Below are 20,300 nucleotides of genomic sequence, written 5' to 3' on the forward strand. Positions count from 1 at the left end.
AAGACGGCTTTTGATAGTTTGATTTAGTTTCTGTCCACTTTGAATGAAGTGTGTTTTACGATGATAAAAGTCCTGATTATTTACATGGAGTCTGGTAGAAATATGATGGCTCTATACACGCTAAAAGTCCTGATTATTTACATGGAGTCTGGTGTGTTTGGTGATAGTGAGTTCGGGGCTGTTTCATGTTAAACTAAAAGGATCTTACTCTTTAACTAAAAGGTCTATCTCTATAGGGATCCATCCCATAATGTTGTCAGACACTTAGAATAATAATCTGAGTCTGTCAGCAGCAACAACAGAACTTTTAGTGGACGCTGACTGATTAATACTGAACAGATTGTTACTCCCATCAGTCACTTAGACCCAGAAACATGGGAACACAGGGTTTGGGGTTATAAGGAACCAAAGTGACCCTTTAACTAGTCCTTTTGGCGTCTAAACTTAACTATCGTGGCTGTATGACGCTCACTTTTTCTCGGCTAAACTCAACTGCAACGGCCTCTGAAAGGGCTCGTAACTCACCGAGAGAGACCAAACTAAAGTCAACCGTCCACGTATCAAACCAAACGTTAACGTTGTTAGCAGTCCCAGGGCGTCTGCCCGGCCATCGACATGTACTCGTCCAGCTGAGCGTCCAGACGGCTCTTGGACATCGACATGTAGTCGTCCAGCTGTTTGTCCAAACGGCTCTTGGACATTGACATGTACTCGTCCAGCTGTGCGTCCAGCTGCTTCCTGGTTGGTACGTGGCATTTGCTCTGGCCCCGCCCCCGCCCCCTGGAGGCCGTGGCTCCGCCCCTCTGAAGGTTTGTACTTCCTGCAGAAGAAACATCATCCAACAGCTGATCACTGTGGCTCAAACTTTTTTTTTTTTAAGATTATTTTTTTGGGGCTTTTTCCCTTTATTTGTAAGTGGATAGACATGAAAGGGGGAGAGAGATGGGGGAGGACACGCAGCAAAGGGCAGCAGGTTGGATTTGAACCCTGCGCCGCTGCAGGACTCAGCCAACGTGGGGCGAACGCTCTTACTGGGTGAGCTAGAGGCCGCCCCGGCTCAAACTTTTAAAGGATTTTGTCACCTATTTTCCCATGTTTTTGTGTCTAAGTGACTAGTGGGAACAACAATCTCTGAAAACGGTCCCACCAGACTCCATGTAAATAATCAGGACTTTTAGCGTGTATAGAGCCAGCACATTTCCACCAGACTCCATGTAAATAATCAGGACTTTTAGCGTGTATTGAGCCAGCACATTTCCACCAGACTCCATGTAAATAATCAGGACTTTTAGCGTGTATAGAGCCAGCATATCTCCACATGTAAATGGGTGAATTAAGGGTTTATTTCAACCAAACCAGAGTGGTGATTGTTGGAACAGTGGAAAGATGAACCAAGACGGCTTTTGATAGTTTTATTTAGTTTCTGTCCACTTTGAATGAAGTGTGTTTTACGATGATAAAAGTCCTGATTATTTACATGGAGTCTGGTGGAGTTTGGTGATGGTGATTTCGGGGCTGTTTCATGTTAAACTAAAAGGATCTTACTCTTTAACTAAAAGGTCTATCTCTGTAGGGATCCTTTCATAATGTTGTCAGACACTTATAATAATAATCTGAGTCTGTCAGCGGCAACAACAGAACTTTTAGTGGACGCTGACTGATTAATACTGGACCAGTCTCAGAGATTATTGTTCTAATCAGACTCAGACACAGAAACATGGAGACAGAGAGTCCAGGTGGAAAAAGAAACCCTGAAGTTACCATTTCACAGAGCTTTATAAGAAGTTTAAATGTGAAAATGTAATCTGAAACTGTTGATAAACTGACCTGCAGTCAGTTTCTGGATGTTTCTCTTCCTCAGGAGGGGACGCTGACCGAGTCGACTGTGAAGGTTACGTCGTCCTGCACAGGAAGCAGACACACAGGTAACTAGACAGGTAACTACGCAGGTAACTAGACAGGTAACTAGACAGGTAACTACGCAGGTAACTAGACAGGTAACTAGACAGGTAACTACGCAGGTAACTAGACAGGTAACTAGACAGGTAACTACGCAGGTAACTACGCAGGTAACTACGCAGGAAACTAGACAGGTAACTAGACAGGTAACTACGCAGGTAACTAGACAGGTAACTAGGCAGGTAAGTACACAGGTAACTAGACAGGTAACTAGACAGGTAACTACGCAGGTAACTAGACAGGTAACTAGACAGGTAACTAGACAGGTAACTAGGCAGGTAAGTACACAGGTAACTAGACAGGTAACTACGCAGGTAACTAGACAGGTAACTAGGCAGGTAACTAGACAGGTAACTAGACAGGTAACTACACAGGTAACTAGACAGGTAACTACGCAGGTAACTAGACAGGTAACTAGGCAGGTAACTAGACAGGTAACTAGACAGGTAACTACACAGGTAACTAGGCAGGTAACTAGGCAAGTAACTACGCAGGTAACTAGACAGGTAACTAGGCAGGTAACTAGGCAGGTAACTAGGCAGGTAACTAGGCAGGTAACTAGACAGGTAACTACGCAGGTAACTAGGCAGGTAACTAGGCAGGTAACTACACAGGTAACTAGACAGGTAACTAGACAGGTAAGTACACAGGAAGCACACAGGCCAGTTTTCAGCTAGTTTTCAGCCAGTTTTCAGAGACAAACCTCCACCTGGTACTCACCCCTGTAGGTGGAGGTGAATCTCCTTCTCCACCTGTACTTGTTGGTGAAGCTCCAGAAGCCTCGGAGTCTGCCGGTCGAGAGGCGCCGAGTCAGCAGTGGCCCGCCGAGTCGAGTCCAGACGCTCCTCCTCCTCCTCCTCAGGCGCTGCTTCAGCCCCGCAAACGGGCCGTGGGTCTGGGTCATTCAGGAGGGAAAACCAGGCAGGTTTACAGGCCGTTTCACAACATTAACCACATGTTTAAAACCCCCACCGTTAACTTCTCTGGTTTAGATATGAGGACTAGAGTGGTGATACCCGACCCGAGCCCGGCGGTACCCGACGGTATCCGACGGTATCCGACGGGCCGGGTCGGGTTCGGACAGATGTTTAGAAATGATGCTCAGGTTCGGGTTGGGCTCGGTCACATCAGCGCAATAAGGCATTTGTTGTAAAATGGTGCTGAGGCTCCTTTGAGAGAGCTCAGTGCGTGTGTGTGTGTGTGTATATGTGTGTGTGTGTGTGTGTGCGTCTGTATATATGTGTGTGTGTGTGTGTTTATATGTATGTGTCTGTATATGTGTGTCTGTGTGTGCGCACGCATGTGTATATGCGTGTGTGTATAAGTGTGTGTGTGTGTGTGTGTGTATCAGAGAGTGTGTGTGTGTGTGTGTGTGTGTGTGTGTGTGTGTGTGTGTGTGTGTGTGTGTGTGTATAAAGTGGGCAGAAGAGAGATAGAGAAAGAGGAAGCAGACGTGTAGATGCGACCGGAGCAGAGTTGGTGGAATAAGTTGAAGTTTTGTGTGTGTGTGTGTGTGTGTGTGTGTGTGTGTGTGTGTGTGTGTGTGTTGTCAGACTGAAAGCCAAGTTCATTCATCTGCTCACCAGAAAAGGGATTTTAACCTCAACGTTATTCATGTTATAAGGTCAGCCCTGGAGAGAAGAGTCTCCCTGGTTTAAACAGCTGATTAACGTGAGCTTGTTGCTCCGTGTGAGCTGATGACCTCATCTGTTGACATTTCTGAATGGCTTCCTCCAGCTGATTAACAAAAACTTTCACACAAACAAACATGCATGTGTCATTAGTATGAGAAAAATATGAGATTTTAACTGTGTCGGGCTCGGACAGAAATAATTAATGCAACATGGCACCATGATTTTGCGTAAACATACACTCCACTTTCCTAAAGCCAAGTGGCGTGTTATCTGTACGCATTTTCAGCTATCCACGTGTATGTCTACGCTGTATACAGCGGACGTAAACATACACGCCACGTGGCGTGCTATCGCGAGAACAATGTCACACGTGTGTAAAAAATAAATAAATAAAAAACGTTGATAAAACACCACACGCGGGACACGATCCCAGCTCTCCTGAGTGAAAGTCCTGTGTTTTACCCATCTGCCCCAACCAACCTCTGTCCTTTCATACTACTCACTACGGTGATAATTCACATGTAATGTAGGTCAATGGAGGCCAAACGGCGTTGATAAACACGCTAAAAAACGATTATGCATCTTGATAACATGCAAAAACAGCATACGAATTGGCGTGTTATACATACGCCACTTTGTGAGTTTGCTTAAAGCCCATGTTGCAGGTTAACCACCACCTAACCCTAACCCCACGGAAGAGGGGTTTTTACTGTCAGTGAATAGCACCGAGTGAAAGTCAATGTTTTCTGTATATCTAGTGACAGTGATCACGTCGTTAGTTCAGATAAGTACTGGTAATCTAGCTAGATCTAGAAATAGAAGGCATCATGCTAGCTATGGGCTAACTTGCCAGTCAGTCCCACCTGTGAAATCCCCCGACGTTGTAAACACATTTTGATTAGATATCTCATGTTTTGATGGACCCTACTAGCTCCAGTAACAACATATTTGCCTAGTGTTTATTTATTACTTGGACGGGGATGCTGTTCGGCTTTTCACAAGTTTTGCTAACGTTAGCGCAACAGCGTTAGCCTAGACGGCTAGGTAAATATTACGACTGCCTTCGTTGTTTCCTATATCTGCGTCCACGTTGTCAACATAAGACATGTGGCGTTGGTGCTCCTTTTGTACCATAATTGTATTGAAAGAAATGTTAAGCTTCGCTCCTACGAGATGGGTGGGTTTTTGTTAGCTACGTTACACACAAAGTTAACTGGCTATAGTTAGCCTGTGCTAGCGGAATTAGCTAACGTTGCGTAGCCAGCCAGCAGCTTCGGCAGTAGTTCCGGCGAGCTAACCACGACAGCTAACACATCCACAAGCGTCTCTATTTCAAACATCACTGCAGATTGACTGCTTTTAGCAGCAGAGGTTGATTGTGGGCGACAATACTGTCTGCCGTGGTTGTGAAAACTTGTGAAAAGCCGAACATCCCCGTCCAAGCTGTGTTTCACTTTCCCTCCAATATTATTATACACATAATAAAGACACATGGACTCGGTCGAGACCAAAAGCCATATTTTGCAACACCAGTGGCACAGACCGAGACCATAGACAGTGAACAGAGACCAGTGGCACAGACCAGGACCATAGACAGTGACCAGAGACCAGTGGCCCAGACCGAGACCATAGACAGTGAACCGAGACCAGTGGCCCAGACCGAGACCATAGACAGTGAACAGAGACCAGTGGCCCAGACCGAGACCATAGACAGTGAACCGAGACCAGTGGCCCAGACCGAGACCATAGACAGTGAACAGAGACCAGTGGCCCAGACCGAGACCATAGACAGTGAACCGAGACCAGTGGCCCAGACCGAGACCATAGACAGTGAACAGAGACCAGTGGCCCAGACCGAGACCATAGACAGTGAACCGAGACCAGTGGCCCAGACCGAGACCATAGACAGGGAACAGAGACGGGGCTTTCGTCTGTCGTCTCCCCAACGTGACGTAATGCAATGCATTGTGGGGGAAAAGAGAATCATTGCAAACCGCTGTAAAATAGTACTACTTTTTCGTATTTTATTCCGTTTTGTGATATCCATTGTATTTGATGTTGTTGGGTAACAGTTTAAATGTTTATTACCAACAAGCAAATTGCACAAATTCATTAGAAAATAAACCCTGCAACATGGGCTTTAATGGCTGCCGGGCTCAGGCTGGGTTTAGTATCTGCTCCGTCAGCTGGGTTTAGTATCTGCTCCGTCAGCTGGGTTTAGTATCTGCTCCGTCAGCTGGGTTTAGTATCTGCTCCGTCAGGCTGGGTTTAGTATCTGCTCCGTCGGGCTGGGTTTAGTATCTGCTCCGTCGGGCTGGGTTTAGTATCTGCTCTGTCAGGCTGGGTTTAGTATCTGCTCCGTCGGGCTGGGTTTAGTATCTGCTCTGTCAGGCTGGGTTTAGTATCTGCTCCGTCGGGCTCGGACAGAAAAATGCGGCCCGATCACTAGGCCTGCACGATTCTGGGAAAAATATGAATCATGATTTTTTAGCTTAGAATTTATATCACGATTTTCTGCCACGAGTTTTTTCTCACAAAGTGTAATGTTTACTGCACACATGAACCATGACAAAACTAAACTAATCAGCAGCACCAAACATAGATTACTTTTGGCTCCTAGAGCTCACTGATCATCACCACGAGCCTGTAAACACAGAGGATCACTGAAGAGAAGGGAGAGCTTTAAAACCTTCTACGTCTATGTTTAAAACTCACAGAAGGAAGTAGTAGAGTTAGTGATGAAGTCGGCTCGTAAAATTAAATGAGAATCAAAGTCACAAAAAAAAAATTCTTTAAAAATTAAATTGTGAAGAGGGTGAATCGAGATCGCTATTTTATAACGATTAATCGTGCAGGCCTACCGATCACCACTCTAATGAGGACGTATTTCCTACCACCACTAGAGGCGCTGAGTTTTGAAACTCACCTGCAGGTTGCGCGGCAGCTTCTTCGGCCACATGACAGCCCGTTTTGGGTTACTCCCCCCCCTCTGCTGCAGCAGGACGGGGTCAAAGGTCATCGTCTTGGAGCGGTTCAGCTGGTCCACCAGCACCTGAGAGAAGCTGCAGACACACACATGAACTGAATGATATCATAATGAGATGTTGTGAATCAGACGCAGAGGCACGGCTTTCTCCGTAGATACACAAGTACTGATGTTCATATTTCTGCCTTGGTGTGTGTGTGTGTGTGTGTGTGTGTGTGTGTGTGTGTGTGTGTGTGTGTGTGTGTGTGTGTGACTCTGTTCTTTCTGACCACCAGAAAGAAATCAACTGTATGTATGTATGGGTGGCAAAGAAAACTTAGTTCTCACAGATCCAAGATACTTTACAGGAAAACTAAAAATCAAACAATCAAATCTTAAATGGCTGATTACAACAGGGACGACACACACACACACACACACACACACACACACACACACAGATACACACACAGACACACACACACACACACACAGAGACACACACACAGAGACACACACACACACACACACACACAGAGAGAGAGAGAGACACACACACACACACACACACACACACACACACACACACACACACACACACACACACACACACACACACACACACAGAGACACACACACACACACACACAGAGAGAGAGAGACACACACACACACACACACACAGAGAGAGAGAGACACACACACACACACACACACACACACACACACACACACAGAGAGACACACACACACACACACACACACACACACACACAGAGAGAGAGACACATAGACACACACACACACACACACACACACACAGAGACACACACACACACACACACACACACACACACAGATACACACACACACACACACAGACACAGACACACACACACACACACACACACACACACAGACACACACACATATACAGCAATAACAATGTCAGGGTTTCCCGCAGAAAATGTGTTAGTTAGGGTGGTGGGGTTGCCAAAAAAATAACAGTTGCAATGTGCAATGTTAAGCTCATTAAACTATTTAAAAAAAATGTGCTATAACAGTTATCCTCCGTCACGCTCTCCAAAACACACAGCTGAGATAACAGAGCTCAGCCCACAGCTTCACTCACTGCAGCAGATAGTATGAAATAATAACAGGACACGTCACTTCACTGGGTGTAACTACGCTAACTAACCGTGTGTTGTGAACCGCGTGTAGTGATTAAAACAAACAGACAACAGCTGTGTCTCAAACACCGGCAGCAGCAGCCGGGACGGTGAGAATCCACCGTGAGAGGTGATGATAGTTCACTCACTTCCTCATGTTTTCACTTGGTTGAAACAAGAGAAGAAAGCCTCACTGATGTGAAGAACAGGACAGAGAAACATATAGAAATGTTCTCTGCCTGCCGTATGCCAACGCTCCGGTAAGTCCATCACCCCGTCTCTACCCGGGCACGCCTCAGATGGCCGCACATGTTGACAAACTACGACGCACACAACGGTGAAATGGTGATTCATCCCTTTAAATGTGAATAAACGACAGTTACACTCACCGCCAGCAAATGCTCTTCCTGTTGTGATTGGTGGTATCTTTACAACTGGCCGTTACCTTGTTTCCTACAGACTGTGTTGATGTGACAGAACATTACAGCCACTCAAACAGGACACAGGAACACGCCGGATTTTCTTTTTTCTTTTTTTTAAGACTTAGTTAAGGCGGCGTGTGTGTGTTGTTAAGGCGGCCGCCTTAACTGCAAAGTGCGGCGGGAAACCCTGAGTGCAATCCTGCAATACTGTAATAGTAAATACATTTTACTATTTATTCCCTTTACTTATATCTTCTAGTGTCTCATACCCCCCAACAACAGTGTGAATTTACCCATTTTGGGATTAATAAAGGTTTTTTCCCCAAAATGTGCTTAAATGTGTCTCACCGCTCATGGAGAGAAACTGTCGAGGTGCTTCTCAGATAGAAGGAGGCTGGCTCTGATGGATCCATCGGCTTCCTGTTTCTGCTGCAAGTCTCTGAACTGTGATGGTTGAGAAGACTAATTAACAACGACAAACGCCCCTTTAATCACCAACACCTCAGGCTCAGTGTCAAACTCCGTTTCCCAGAGGGCCACACTGGAAAATAAGAATCACATCAAGGGCCAGACATGTTTACTTTATTGATATGCTTCTTTTTAAAATCAAAAAAAGTCAAATATCTTTGACTGTATTATTGCATGTGTCATATAGTCTTCTCACTCACAGTTTGGTCGACATAAAGTCCTAAAGCAGTCAGGAAAAAGTTCCTCAGCCGTCATAGAAAAAAAGCGCCCAAAAACGTCAGAAAAAGTGGCAAAAACGTCAGAAAAAGTTAAAAAATCGTTAGAAAAAGTGGCAAAAATGTCAAAAAGTGGCAAAAAACGTCAGAATAAGCAACAAAAACGTCAGAAAAAGTGACAAAAACGTCAGAAAAAGTGACAAAAACGTCAAAAAGTGGCAAAAAAACGTCAGAAAAAAACGACCAAAACTAGGTGGGCCAAAATGTATTGTAAACCTAAATTGATATGCCGGCCGGATCATAATCTGCGAGGGGCCGGATTTGGCCCGCGGGCCTTGATTGACACACGTGGTCTAACCTCTGTGATGAAAACACACTTCTTTACAATTCGGCACACAAACCAAACACAACCAGCTAATTTAAATGTGTAGAAACGTTCACTTCATCCTACGCGCCTTTCACAATCCGCTGCAGCAAAGCCGTTAAAAAGTTGTTTTTAGTGAACAAAAAGTGCTGCTTTGTGCTTCAAATTACAGCCGAATTTGAGAGAAGATGACAAAGATTCTCGGCTCTTAAACACTGGTCTGTAGAGTGTTTTAATTTAGCCGATAAACTATGAAATATTACGTTTCACTTCTTTTTTCTTTAAGGTTTCGCCGCCATTATCTCTCTTCGTACAAGAGTAGCATTAAAACATTACGTGTGAATAATTAGTTTCTTCACCTATATCTTGCTTTATTTCCTAAGAGAGGGGTGTGTTTGTGTGTGTGTGTGTGTGTTGCTATGTTAATTTACTTTGAGGTGGGTAGATTTAATCGATAAGAAAAAAGCCTTTTCACTCGTTATTGAACGTTACTGTTGGAGTTTACACTGTGATTTCATTACTAAAAACTATTTATTTTTTTGGGGATATCAGCCGAATTTGAGAGAAGAACACAAGGATTCATGGGTCTTTAACGTTTATCTGTAAAGTGTTTTTAATGTGGCTGATAAACTAGGAAACATTACGTTTCGCCGATTTTAAAAGTAGCATTACCGTTAGCATTAGCCTACCGTTAGCTTAAATACTTTCTCTGTCTCTGTGACGGTAGCGATATATTTTAGGTTAATTGTGGTGGTTGTTGGTGTAGGAAGGGACAGAGTTTACCTTTTAACCTCTCCGGTGACGTCTTGTTACCAGCTTGCTTTAGGTTTCCAAATTAACTTTAGTAAAGACACCGGGGAAGCGTTAATAAGCTCCGAGTTTAAGCGCTAACGAGTGCCATGCTGTAAGCTAACGTTATAGCTAGCTAACCTAGCATCCTCTCCGGTGTTGCGTTCAAGTTCGGCATCCCTGCCGAGAGTTGCATCCACAAGAGAAAATAATGTTAAGACAGAACTGAACAGAACTTTTAGTGGACACTAACAGATGCTGATCATTTGTCCTGTAGGGTAACATTACAGCTTGTTTCGTCTTAATACTGGACCAATTTCAAAGGTTATCTACTCCTTAGTTTAACACGGAAACGGCCCCGAAATCACCATCACCAAACCCACCAAACTCCATGTAAATAATCAGGACTTTTAGCGTGTATAGAGCCAGCATATCTCCACATGTAAATGGGTGAATGAAGTGATTATTTCAACCAAACCAGAGTGGTGATTGTTGGAACAGTGGAAAGATGAACCAAGACGGCTTTTGATAGTTTGATTTAGTTTCTGTCCACTTTGAATGAAGTGTGTTTCACGATGATGAAAGTAGTGATTATTTACATGGAGTCTGGTAGTTTTTTTTTTTTTTACATGAAATCGCAGAGAAAACAGATTAATAATACACACTCTGGGTCAAAAATCATATAATATACTCATGTGATGTTGTCATATTTTCTATGCGTTCATTAATTATTATAAATATTTAGTTTTTGCTTAATTATAGGTGGATTTATGAAAACGACAATACAACAAGCTCTTTTTTTCACCACGAGATGGCGCGATGGCTGACCTTCCAGTCGCCCGGTAACCAGGGCAACCACACACACAGGACAGCAGTGATTGGCTGTCTCTCACTCAACAGAAGTCACGCGCACAAACAAACTTTGTGACAGAAGTTAACCTTCAAAGTAAAGGTCCTCTATACCATATATATATATATATATATATATATATATATATATATATATATTGTACTTTTTACTTCACTACATTCATCTGTTACAGCTTCTCTCCCTTGTTCCACCTAGCTACCCCCCCCCCCCGCCCCCAAAGTCAGTTTTTAGGTTTTTTTTGTCCATATGCAGTTAATGACCTGCATATTCCACAAAGTAGAGGGAGAGAATACTATTACAGTATTGAATAATTGGAGCCCAGACGCAATTTTGTAATTTTCTCAATTTCTGATCCTTGGAAAAACAGTTTAAAGATCCAATTTTTTAATTTGTCAAGGCGGAAAACAATGAAAAATTGGATATTTTAACCCATTTTTCTGTTTTTCCAAATGTCCGTTTGTGGTTAGAAAATTAAAGTGATAAACGTTACACGGACCGAGCCGGTATCTAACTCCTCTGCGCTTCTGTCAGCTTAGTTTGGCGCAGCTCCGTGCTGCCTTCATGGAAACGGGACGTCAGAGCATCATCTTAAATAAGCTCTGTATTTCAGCGTGAATCTGCGTTCAGATAAATAAAAAAAAAAAGCAATCGCCGCAGGCTGGTGCGACGTCCTGTTATGTTCTTTAACCCCCCCCCATGTAGCACAAGTAGACTTTATATTTCACAGTAACAGTTTTTTGATTATTAATGATTAATGATACTCATCTATGTGAAGACACTGATCACGTTAATGATTTCTCATTATCAATAATTATCAACAATGACTTAACAAGGTGGGAAACAGATAATATCAATATTCAATTTTCATTTTTAGAACAGGCCTGAGGGCTCCTCATGTGGTCCTTGGGGGCTACCTGGCGCCCGCGGGCACCGTGTTGGTGACCCCAATGCAACGTTTCCTACTGCACCTGAAGGCAGCGTCATTTCACGGAGAAAGAGAGAAAGAAAAGAGACGAGAGAGAGAGATATCGACTGTGCTTTGTTGTTTGGCACACAGTCAGCTGTTCCCCAAACTCCCGGCCAGTTCAGGGCTTGTGTTAGGCGTTTTAAATCTTTCTTGTGGCAGACTCACACCTCCACAAAACGCAGCGTGATGTCGGGTTGCGTTTCTCCAAACGTTTTCTGCTATTTACAGGCGCAAACTATAGTCTTCTCAGCATCAACAAAGGGCTCTCACTAACTTTCAAAGGTTGTAAACTTATTTCCATTCGGCAGTAAATCCTTCTGCTTAATCCCTTAATAAGTGCAGCTTGTTTTCCGTTAAAACAACTCGATTATAGATTCAGATTTGAATGAAAAATACATTTTAATGTTAAATTACTTGCTGTTTCTGATTGGCTACTGTTAGTGTTTGTAATACCTAATTAAAGTTTGAACGTTACATATCTAGTCATTCTGATTGGCTGCTGTTACCTAATTTAAATTGAATGTCAAATGGTTGCCTTTTTTAAACACCTGTAAATATAATTTCTATATTCACATGGCTTTGTTTTTACCTGGGAAACTAATACATATGTTGTTCACATTCAGTGATATGATTTTTTTGATTATTTTTTATAACAATAGTGACAACAGTAAAAAGGCCTAATATTAGGGCGTAATCATTAGCCTAATATTCGGGGCAATTAGCCTACATAGTATTTGATGGGGGCCGGTTAGGGACCTGGATAATGGCACAAAAAAGGTTGAGACCCACTGATATACCCTTTCTACAATGTTTGAATACTTTAACTACATTCTCCTGATGATACTTACACACTTTTACTTAAGGAACATTTTCCCTGCACGACTTTTACTGTAACTGAGTATTTATACAGTGTGGTATTAGTACTTTTACAGCAGTAATCTGAATACTTCTTCCAGCTGTATATTCCTTCTGCTCTTATTTTTGTAAAGACTCGAAGTCTCCTGACTTCCTGTTATGTCTGGCTGTCTGGTTAGCGTGACACACGCCCCCCCTCCCCCCTCCCTCTGCGCTGACTCTCATGAGTGTGCACACAGACAGACAGACAGACAGACAGACTGGACCAGACGGAGGACCCACGGACCGACAGACAGCCGGTCTCACCGTCACAGCCGAGCGGAGGGAGCCGAGTCCCGGTGAGTAGAGCCGACGGAGCCGCTGACGGGTTCCTCAGTCAGGCTGCTCTATATCTGACAACTGTTGATGCTGCAGCGTGGCTGACTGTCTGTGTGTGTGTGTGTGTGTGTGTGTGTGTGTGTGTGTCTGTCTGTCTGTCTGTCTGTCTGTCTGTCTGTCTGTCTGTCTGTCTGTCTGTCTGTCTGTCTGTGTGTGTGTGTGTGTGTGTGTGTGTGTGTGTGTGTGTGTGTGTGTATCTATCTGTCTGTCTGCCTGTCTGCCTGTCTGTCTGTGTGTGGGTGTGTGTGTGTGTGTGTGTGTGTGTGTGTGTCTCTGTGTGTGTGTGTGTATGTGTGTATCTGCCTGTGTGTCTGTCTGCCTGTCTGTGTGTCTGTCTGTCTGTCTGCCTGTCTGTCTGTCTGTCTGTGTGTCTGTGTGTCTGTCTGTCTGTCTGCCTGTCTGTGTGTGTGTGTGTGTCTGTGTGTGTGTGTGTGTGTGTGTGTGTGTGTGTGTGTGTGTGTGTGTGTGTGTGTGTGTATGTGTGTATCTGCCTGTGTCTGTCTGTCTGTCTGTCTGTCTGTCTGTCTGTCTGTGTGTCTGTGTGTCTGCCTGTCTGTCTGTCTGATTATGGTCAGTCAGACTAACAGTAGGTTTCCACGCAGCTAAATTTGGCTAGGCTCTCATTGAGGTTGAATGGAGATGAAATTCGCCCTGATTGGTCGAGATGAGAGTGAATCGCCGAGGGGAGCGAAACAAAGTTGACGAAAGTTAACTTTGTTAACTCGAGAACCAATCAGGTCCGTGTGTTTGTGTTTGGAGGCGGGACTTACAAACAAAGTCTGACCAAGATGGCGGAGGTTATTAGCGCTGTATGTGATTAAAATGTTTCTACACGAACATTGGTCCTTATATCAACACGAATTGTGATTTATATGAGACACAAACTTAGTCAGGGCCCATACACCACTAAATAGACTACTGTAGATTTTAGTTTAAACACTCAAAATGTTCAGCTAGCTGACAGGCTAATCGCTAGCATGTTCGGACATTGGATTTCATTGTAAGCCTAGCCAGGCAGCTAGCTAGGCTACTTTTGGATTAGTTTGATTACGTGTTTTTGTTGGCGAACATAGATGCTTGTATCAACACGGATTGTTGTTTATATGTCACACGAACTTAAAGCATAACTCTCGCCAAAATGCAACCTAGGGTCTTTTTGTGAATGTACCCGCGTCAAACTTTCATTTCAAAGCACATTTAGGACGGAAGCGCCACTTTTAAGATTGACCGTATTCTCGTTTTTGGGTCAAATGGCCTTTTGAATGAGAGTGCTAGGGGCACTTTGATGCTAGCCTCAAAATATCTATTTTTAAAACACTAAGAAGGCTCGACACAACATGAGACTCCAAGTATCACCAGGAGCTCTACACCTTAACTCCACCGGTGACCAAGATATACTATAACCAGGAGCTCTACACCTTAACTCCACCGGTGACCAAGATATACTATAACCAGGAGCTCTACACCTTAACGAAAGCATTGACAACATTGGTTGTGTTCAGAGTTTACTAAAAAGAAAGGTTTTGAACAACTCACGTTAGCTGTTGTTGTTTCCGGCCGCAGCTATTTTATCAGTCAAAAACAATCGATTTCTGAATGCAACGTAACAGGGAGGAGAGTAAAGATGGAAAGCTCCTAAAGCTTAGTTCCATGTAAACGCACGGATTATTTCTTGTTTTGTCGTTATTGAAAAACGATATTGACCTCGTAGTTGAAAAAGGAGCCTCAAGTGGAGTCCGTTCATTCGCATTCGGATATCGACTCGTGACTGCCGAAATGGCTGCGGCCGGAAACAACAAGAGCTACGGTGAGTTGTTGAAAACCTTTCTTTTTAGTAAACTCTGTGAACACAACCAATGTTGTCAATGCTTTCGTTAAGGTGTAGAGCCCCTGGTGATACTTGGAGCAAAGTCTCATGTTGTGTCGAGCCTTCTTAGTGTTTTAAAAATAGCTATTTTGAGGCTAGCATCAAAGTGCCCCTAACACTCTCATTCAAAAGGCCATTTGACCGAAAAACGAGAATACGGTAAATCTTAAAAGTGGCGATTCCGTCCTAAATATGCTTTTAAACTAAAGTTTGACTCGGGTACATTCACAAAAAGACCCTAGGTTGCATTTTGGTGAGAGTTACGCTTTAAACAGGGCACATACACCACCAAATAGACCACTGTAGATGTTAGTTTAAACACTCAAAAAAGCTACCTATGCTACCTAGCTTCAACCCTCTCTGCTAGCTACCTATGCTACCTAGCTTCAACCCTCTCAGCTAGCTACCTATACTACCTAGCGTCAACTCTCTCTGCTAGCTGCCTATGCTACCTAACTTCAAACCTCTCTGCTAGCTACCTATGCTACCTAACTTCAATCCTCTCTGCTAGCTATGTATGCTACGTATGCTACCTAGCGTCAACCCTCTCTGCTAGCTGCCTATGCTACCTAGCTTTAACCCTCTCTGCTAGCTGCCTATGCTACCTAGCTTCAACTCTCTCTGCTAGCTACCTATGCTAACTAGCTTCAACCCTCTCTGCTAGCTGCCTATGCTACCTAACTTCAAACCTCTCTGCTAGCTACCTATGCTACCTAACTTCAATCCTCTCTGCTAGCTGCCTATGCTACCTAGCTTTAACCCTCTCTGCTAGCTGCCTATGCTACCTAGCTTCAACTCTCTCTGCTAGCTACCTATGCTACCTAGCTTCAAACCTCTCTGCTAGCTACCTATGCTACCTAGCTTCAACTCTCTCTGCTAGCTAACTCTGCTACCTAGCTTCAAACCTCTCTGCTAGCTACCTATGCTACCTAACTTCAATCCTCTCTGCTAGCTACCTATGCTACCTAGCGTCAACCCTCTCTGCTAGCTACCTATGCTACCTAGCGTCAACCCTCTCTGCTAGCTACCTATGCTACCTAACTTCAATCCTCTCTGCTAGCTACCTATGCTACCTAACTTCAATCCTCTCTGCTAGCTGCCTATGCTACCTAGCTTTAACCCTCTCTGCTAGCTGCCTATGCTACCTAGCTTTAACCCTCTCTGCTAGCTGCCTATGCTACCTAGCTATAACTCTCTCTGCTAGGTACCTATGCTACCTAGCTTCAAACCTCTCTGCTAGCTACCTATGCTACCTAGCTTCAACTCTCTCTGCTAGCTACCTATGCTACCTAGCTTCAAACCTCTCTGCTAGCTACCTATGCTACCTAACTTCAATCCTCTCTGCTAGCTACCTATGCTACCTAGCGTCAACCCTCTCTGCTAGCTACCTATGCTACCTAGCGTCAATCCTCTCTGCTAGCTACCTATGCTACCTAGCTTCAATCCTCTCTGCTAGCTGCCTATGCTACCTAGCTTCAACCCTCTCTGCTAGCTGCCTATGCTACCTAGCTTCAGCCCTCTCTGCTAGCCGCCTAGCAGCCGGTGTTTTGGCATGTTGTTTTCGCGACCACGCCCCCGAGGCAAATTCGTGAGGTGTTTTGCTGTCTGGAACCATAGACAGTTAAATACATGGATAATGTGACCCAGTTGTTTGCTACGGAGACCAGTGAAGTCACTTTTCCGGTGATGTCTGAGCGTTACTGAGCAGCCTCCAACTGAGCTTGAAGACGTAGATGTGACGTGAGCAACCTGTCTGAAAGTTGGAAGTCTTCTGGTAGCTGTGCCAAGAGAAATCTCAATCATTCCCAATCTAGCAGAGACGGAGAGCGTAGGTATATGTAAGGAGATAACATAGACACAGGGTAATTATTGATCACTAAAATGATAGTTAACATTAGTAATTAAACTTAAACAGCTAATGGAAGTCCAAACTGTCCCCAATCGTTAGCCTATTTTTATAAAAACGTCTGCTATGGAGCCATAACGTGAGGTACAAGGTAATGGAGCCTTTTATACATTGTCGTGTTTCTTTAGAAATAAACAATGGACAAATAGAGTCTTTAAACTCTTCAGATGTAAAGTTATTCTCTGTCAAAGTGACGCCAAAATGAATGGCAGTCAATGGGATGCTAACGGGAGGTGATGGCTTGGTAGCATCAAAATGGCGCCATAGGAGCTACGCGTTGTGAGGAGAAGCTTACCCCCTTGTGTGGAACCCTACCGTTACTAAGCTGAGACCCCCCCTCCTCCAGGTGAGATGTCGGCGCTGGGCCCCGCCCCTAACAGCGGCGATGCCTGCCTCAGCATCGTCCACAGCCTGATGTTTCACCGGCAGGGCGAGGACAACGAGGGCTTCGCCAAGCGCGCCATCGAGAGTCTGGTGAAGAAGCTGAAGGAGAAGAAGGACGAGCTGGACGCACTCATCACCGCTGTCACCACTAACGGCGTGCGGCCCAGCACGTGTGTCACCATCCAGAGGACGCTAGACGGACGCCTGCAGGTACCGTAGCACACGTCACATGACACACAGGTGCTGTAGCGCACGTCACGACACGCAGGTGCTGTAACTCACGTCACATGACACGCAGGTACTGTAACTCACGTCACATGACACACAGGTGCCGTAACTCACATCACATGACACACAGGTGCTGTAGCACACATCACATGGCTCTCTGTCTGTCTGTCTATCTGTCTGTCTCTCTCTCTCTCTAACCTGTCTGTCTGTCTGTCTGATCCTACAGTAGTTTGGTGTGTTTCTGTCTATTTGTCTGTCTCTCTCTCTCTCTAACCTGTCTGTCTCTCTGTCTGTTTGTCTCTCTAACCTGTCTGTCTGTCTGATCCTACAGTAGTTTGATGTGTTTCTGTCTGTCTGTCTGTCTGTCTGTCTCTCTCTCTCTCTCTCTCTCTCTCTCTCTCTCTCTCTCTCTAACCTGTCTGTCTGATCCTTCAGTAGTTTGGTGTGTTTCTGTGACAGAGGAGAAGACTGGGTGTGTCAGACTGTCAGACAGTAATTATCAGACCAGAAGATGTAAACATGGTGTTCACACTCCCACACACACACACAAACACACACACACACACACACACACACACACACACACACACACACACTCACACAACACACACACACACACACACACACACACACTCACACACAAACACACACATACTCACACACACACACTCACACACTCACACACACACACACACACACACACACACACACACACACACACAGACACACAGACACACACACACACACGGAATGGGAATAAGAGGGGGAAACACCAGAGCAGGGGGAATGAGAGGGGGAAATGCCAGAGCAGGGGGAATGAGAGGGGGAAATGCCAGAGCAGGGGGAATGAGAGGGGGGAACAGGAGGAGGAGGAGGAGGAGGGGGGGAGGAGGAGGAAGAGGAGGAGGAGGAGGGGAGGAGGGGAGGAGGAGGAGGGGGGGAGGAGGAGGAAGAGGAGAGGGGAGGAGGAGGTGGGGGAGGAAGAGGAGAGGGGAGGAGGAGGAGAGGGGGGAGGAGGAGGAGAGGGGGGAGGAGGAGGAGGAGAAGGAGGAGGAGGAGGAGGAGGAGGAGGAGGAGGGGGGGAGGAAGAGGAGGAGGAGGAGGAGGAGGGGGAGGAGATGACTGAAGGAGACGAAGGAGGAAGGGCAGGCTGGATTGTTTTGTCTGAAACACAGGAAAGGGGCCGGGTTAACTTAATCCAGACAGAGAGAGAGTCTGTGTGTGTGTGTGTGTGTGTGTGTTTGTGTGTGTGTGTGTGTGTGTGTCTCTGTCTGTGTGTGTGTGTGTCTCTGTCTGTGTGTGTGTGTGTCTGTGTGTGTGTGCGTGTGTGTGTCTCTGTCTGTGTGTGTGTGTGTCTCTGTCTGTGTGTGTGTGTGTGTCTGTGTGTGTGTGCGTGTGTGTGTGTGTGTGTCTCTGTCTGTGTGTGTGTGTGTGTGTGTGTGTGTGTGTGTGTGTGTGTGTGTGTGTCTGTCTGTCTCTGTGTTCGTGTTTAACTATATTCGTGGGGTCCAAAAACCGGGAGTCCAGTATACTTGTGGGGTCCTGACAGCTTTGTGGGGCCAAAATGCTGGACCCCACCAGGTTAAAAGTCTGTTTGAGGGCTAAGACTTGGTTTTAGGATTAGGGTTAGAATTAGGTTATGGTTAGGGTGAGGGTAAGGGTTAAGGTTAGGCATTTAGTTGTGATGGTTAAGATTAGGATAAGGGGCTAGGGAATGCATTATGTCAATGACGGGTCCCCACAAAGATAGTGCCACGCACTATATATGTGTCTGTGTGTGTGTGTGTGTTTCTGTGTCTGTGTCAGTATGTGTGTGTGTGTGTGTGTGTGTGTGTATGTGTGCATGCATGCCTGTGTGCGTGCCTATGTGTCTCTGTGTGTGTGTGTGTGTGTGTGTGTGTGTGTGTGTGTGTGTGTGAGACAGAGGGGAATGTCTGGAGTTAGTTCTCAGATCTCACCACAGAGTGTCTACACTCTAAAACGTTGAGTCATTCAAACTTTTTTATATCCGACCGAGCGATCTGATTGGTCAACTAGACATTAACAAAGCGTCCGGATCAGCGTAATGACTGAAAACATGACTCGCCATTTTCCATGGCAACGTTACAGAGTTGAATCACAAACACGAAAATAAATCAGGAGCCAGAGACACAGATTTACAGACTGATGAAAAACGCCCACATAAGTCATTTCTTCAGGCAGCTATTACGACCTATATTCACGTCATATACCTTAATTAAAGTGACGAAAACGGCAAAAACAAAAAATGTTAAAAATTTCAAAACAAGCGACAAAAACACAGAAAAAAATATCATAAACAAAGGACCAAAATGTTGAAAACAGCAACAAAAACATCACATATGTTGATATTTGTAGCGGTGGCGCCCTCTAGTGGTCGTAGTAGTTCTGACGGGAGCAGAGAAGGAAGTAAGGTGAGGAAGTAGAAGAGCCAAGGGGGTCAGCTTCTCCTCGGACCGCGTAGCTCCTATGGCGCCATTTTGATGCTACCAAGCCATCACCTCCCGTTAGCATCCCATTGACTGCCATTCATTCTGACGTCACTTTGACAGAGAATAACTTTACATCTGAAGAGTTTAAAGACTCTATTTGTCCATTGTTTATTCCTAAAGAAACACGACAATGTATAAAAGGCTCCATTACCTTGTAGCTCACGTTATGGCTCCGTAGCAGACGTTTTTATAAAAATAGGCTAACGATTGGGTCATAACCACGAGACTTACTGTCTCATAGTAGAGGAATTACCGTATAGTACAGGAGAAGCTCTCAGGCAGTTTGGACTTCCATTAGCTGTTTAAGTTTAATTACTAATGTTAACTATCATTTTAGTGATCAATAATT

General features: G+C 44.8%; 2 protein-coding genes across 4 annotated transcripts in view; one reads left to right on the top strand and one right to left on the bottom strand.

Moving 5' to 3' along the window:
- Positions 1-348: 348 nt before the first annotated feature.
- Positions 349-10,263, bottom strand: LOC116062594 (chromatin target of PRMT1 protein-like). 3 transcript variants are annotated; one of them, XM_031317281.2, is made up of 7 exons: positions 9,980-10,263; positions 8,498-8,593; positions 6,520-6,655; positions 2,680-2,854; positions 1,828-1,902; positions 556-820; positions 349-524 (listed from the first exon to the last, which is right to left on the bottom strand). In XM_031317281.2, exons 2-6 carry the CDS (start codon positions 8,560-8,562, stop codon positions 582-584), a joined length of 690 nt encoding a protein of 229 aa, XP_031173141.1. In that variant the 5' UTR covers positions 8,563-8,593; positions 9,980-10,263; the 3' UTR covers positions 349-524; positions 556-581. The 3 variants fall into 3 exon arrangements, with proteins under 3 accessions (XP_031173141.1, XP_035862427.1, XP_035862428.1); XM_036006534.1 differs by having other exon boundaries at positions 349-820; positions 9,980-10,262; XM_036006535.1 differs by lacking the exon at positions 8,498-8,593 and having other exon boundaries at positions 349-820; positions 9,980-10,259.
- Positions 10,264-12,886: 2,623 nt separating this feature from the next.
- Positions 12,887-20,300, top strand: part of LOC116062583 (acidic leucine-rich nuclear phosphoprotein 32 family member E-like) — a 39,311-nt gene continuing 31,897 nt past the window's right edge. Inside the window, exons 1-2 of the mRNA XM_036006464.1 lie at positions 12,887-13,016; positions 17,176-17,423. Coding sequence (XP_035862357.1) covers positions 12,902-13,016; positions 17,176-17,423 — 363 coding nt within the window. The 5' untranslated portion in view covers positions 12,887-12,901. The remainder of the gene's footprint in view (positions 13,017-17,175; positions 17,424-20,300) is intronic.

This window comes from Sander lucioperca, chromosome 10, assembly GCF_008315115.2.
Source record: "Sander lucioperca isolate FBNREF2018 chromosome 10, SLUC_FBN_1.2, whole genome shotgun sequence".
Taxonomy (NCBI): domain Eukaryota; kingdom Metazoa; phylum Chordata; class Actinopteri; order Perciformes; family Percidae; genus Sander; species Sander lucioperca.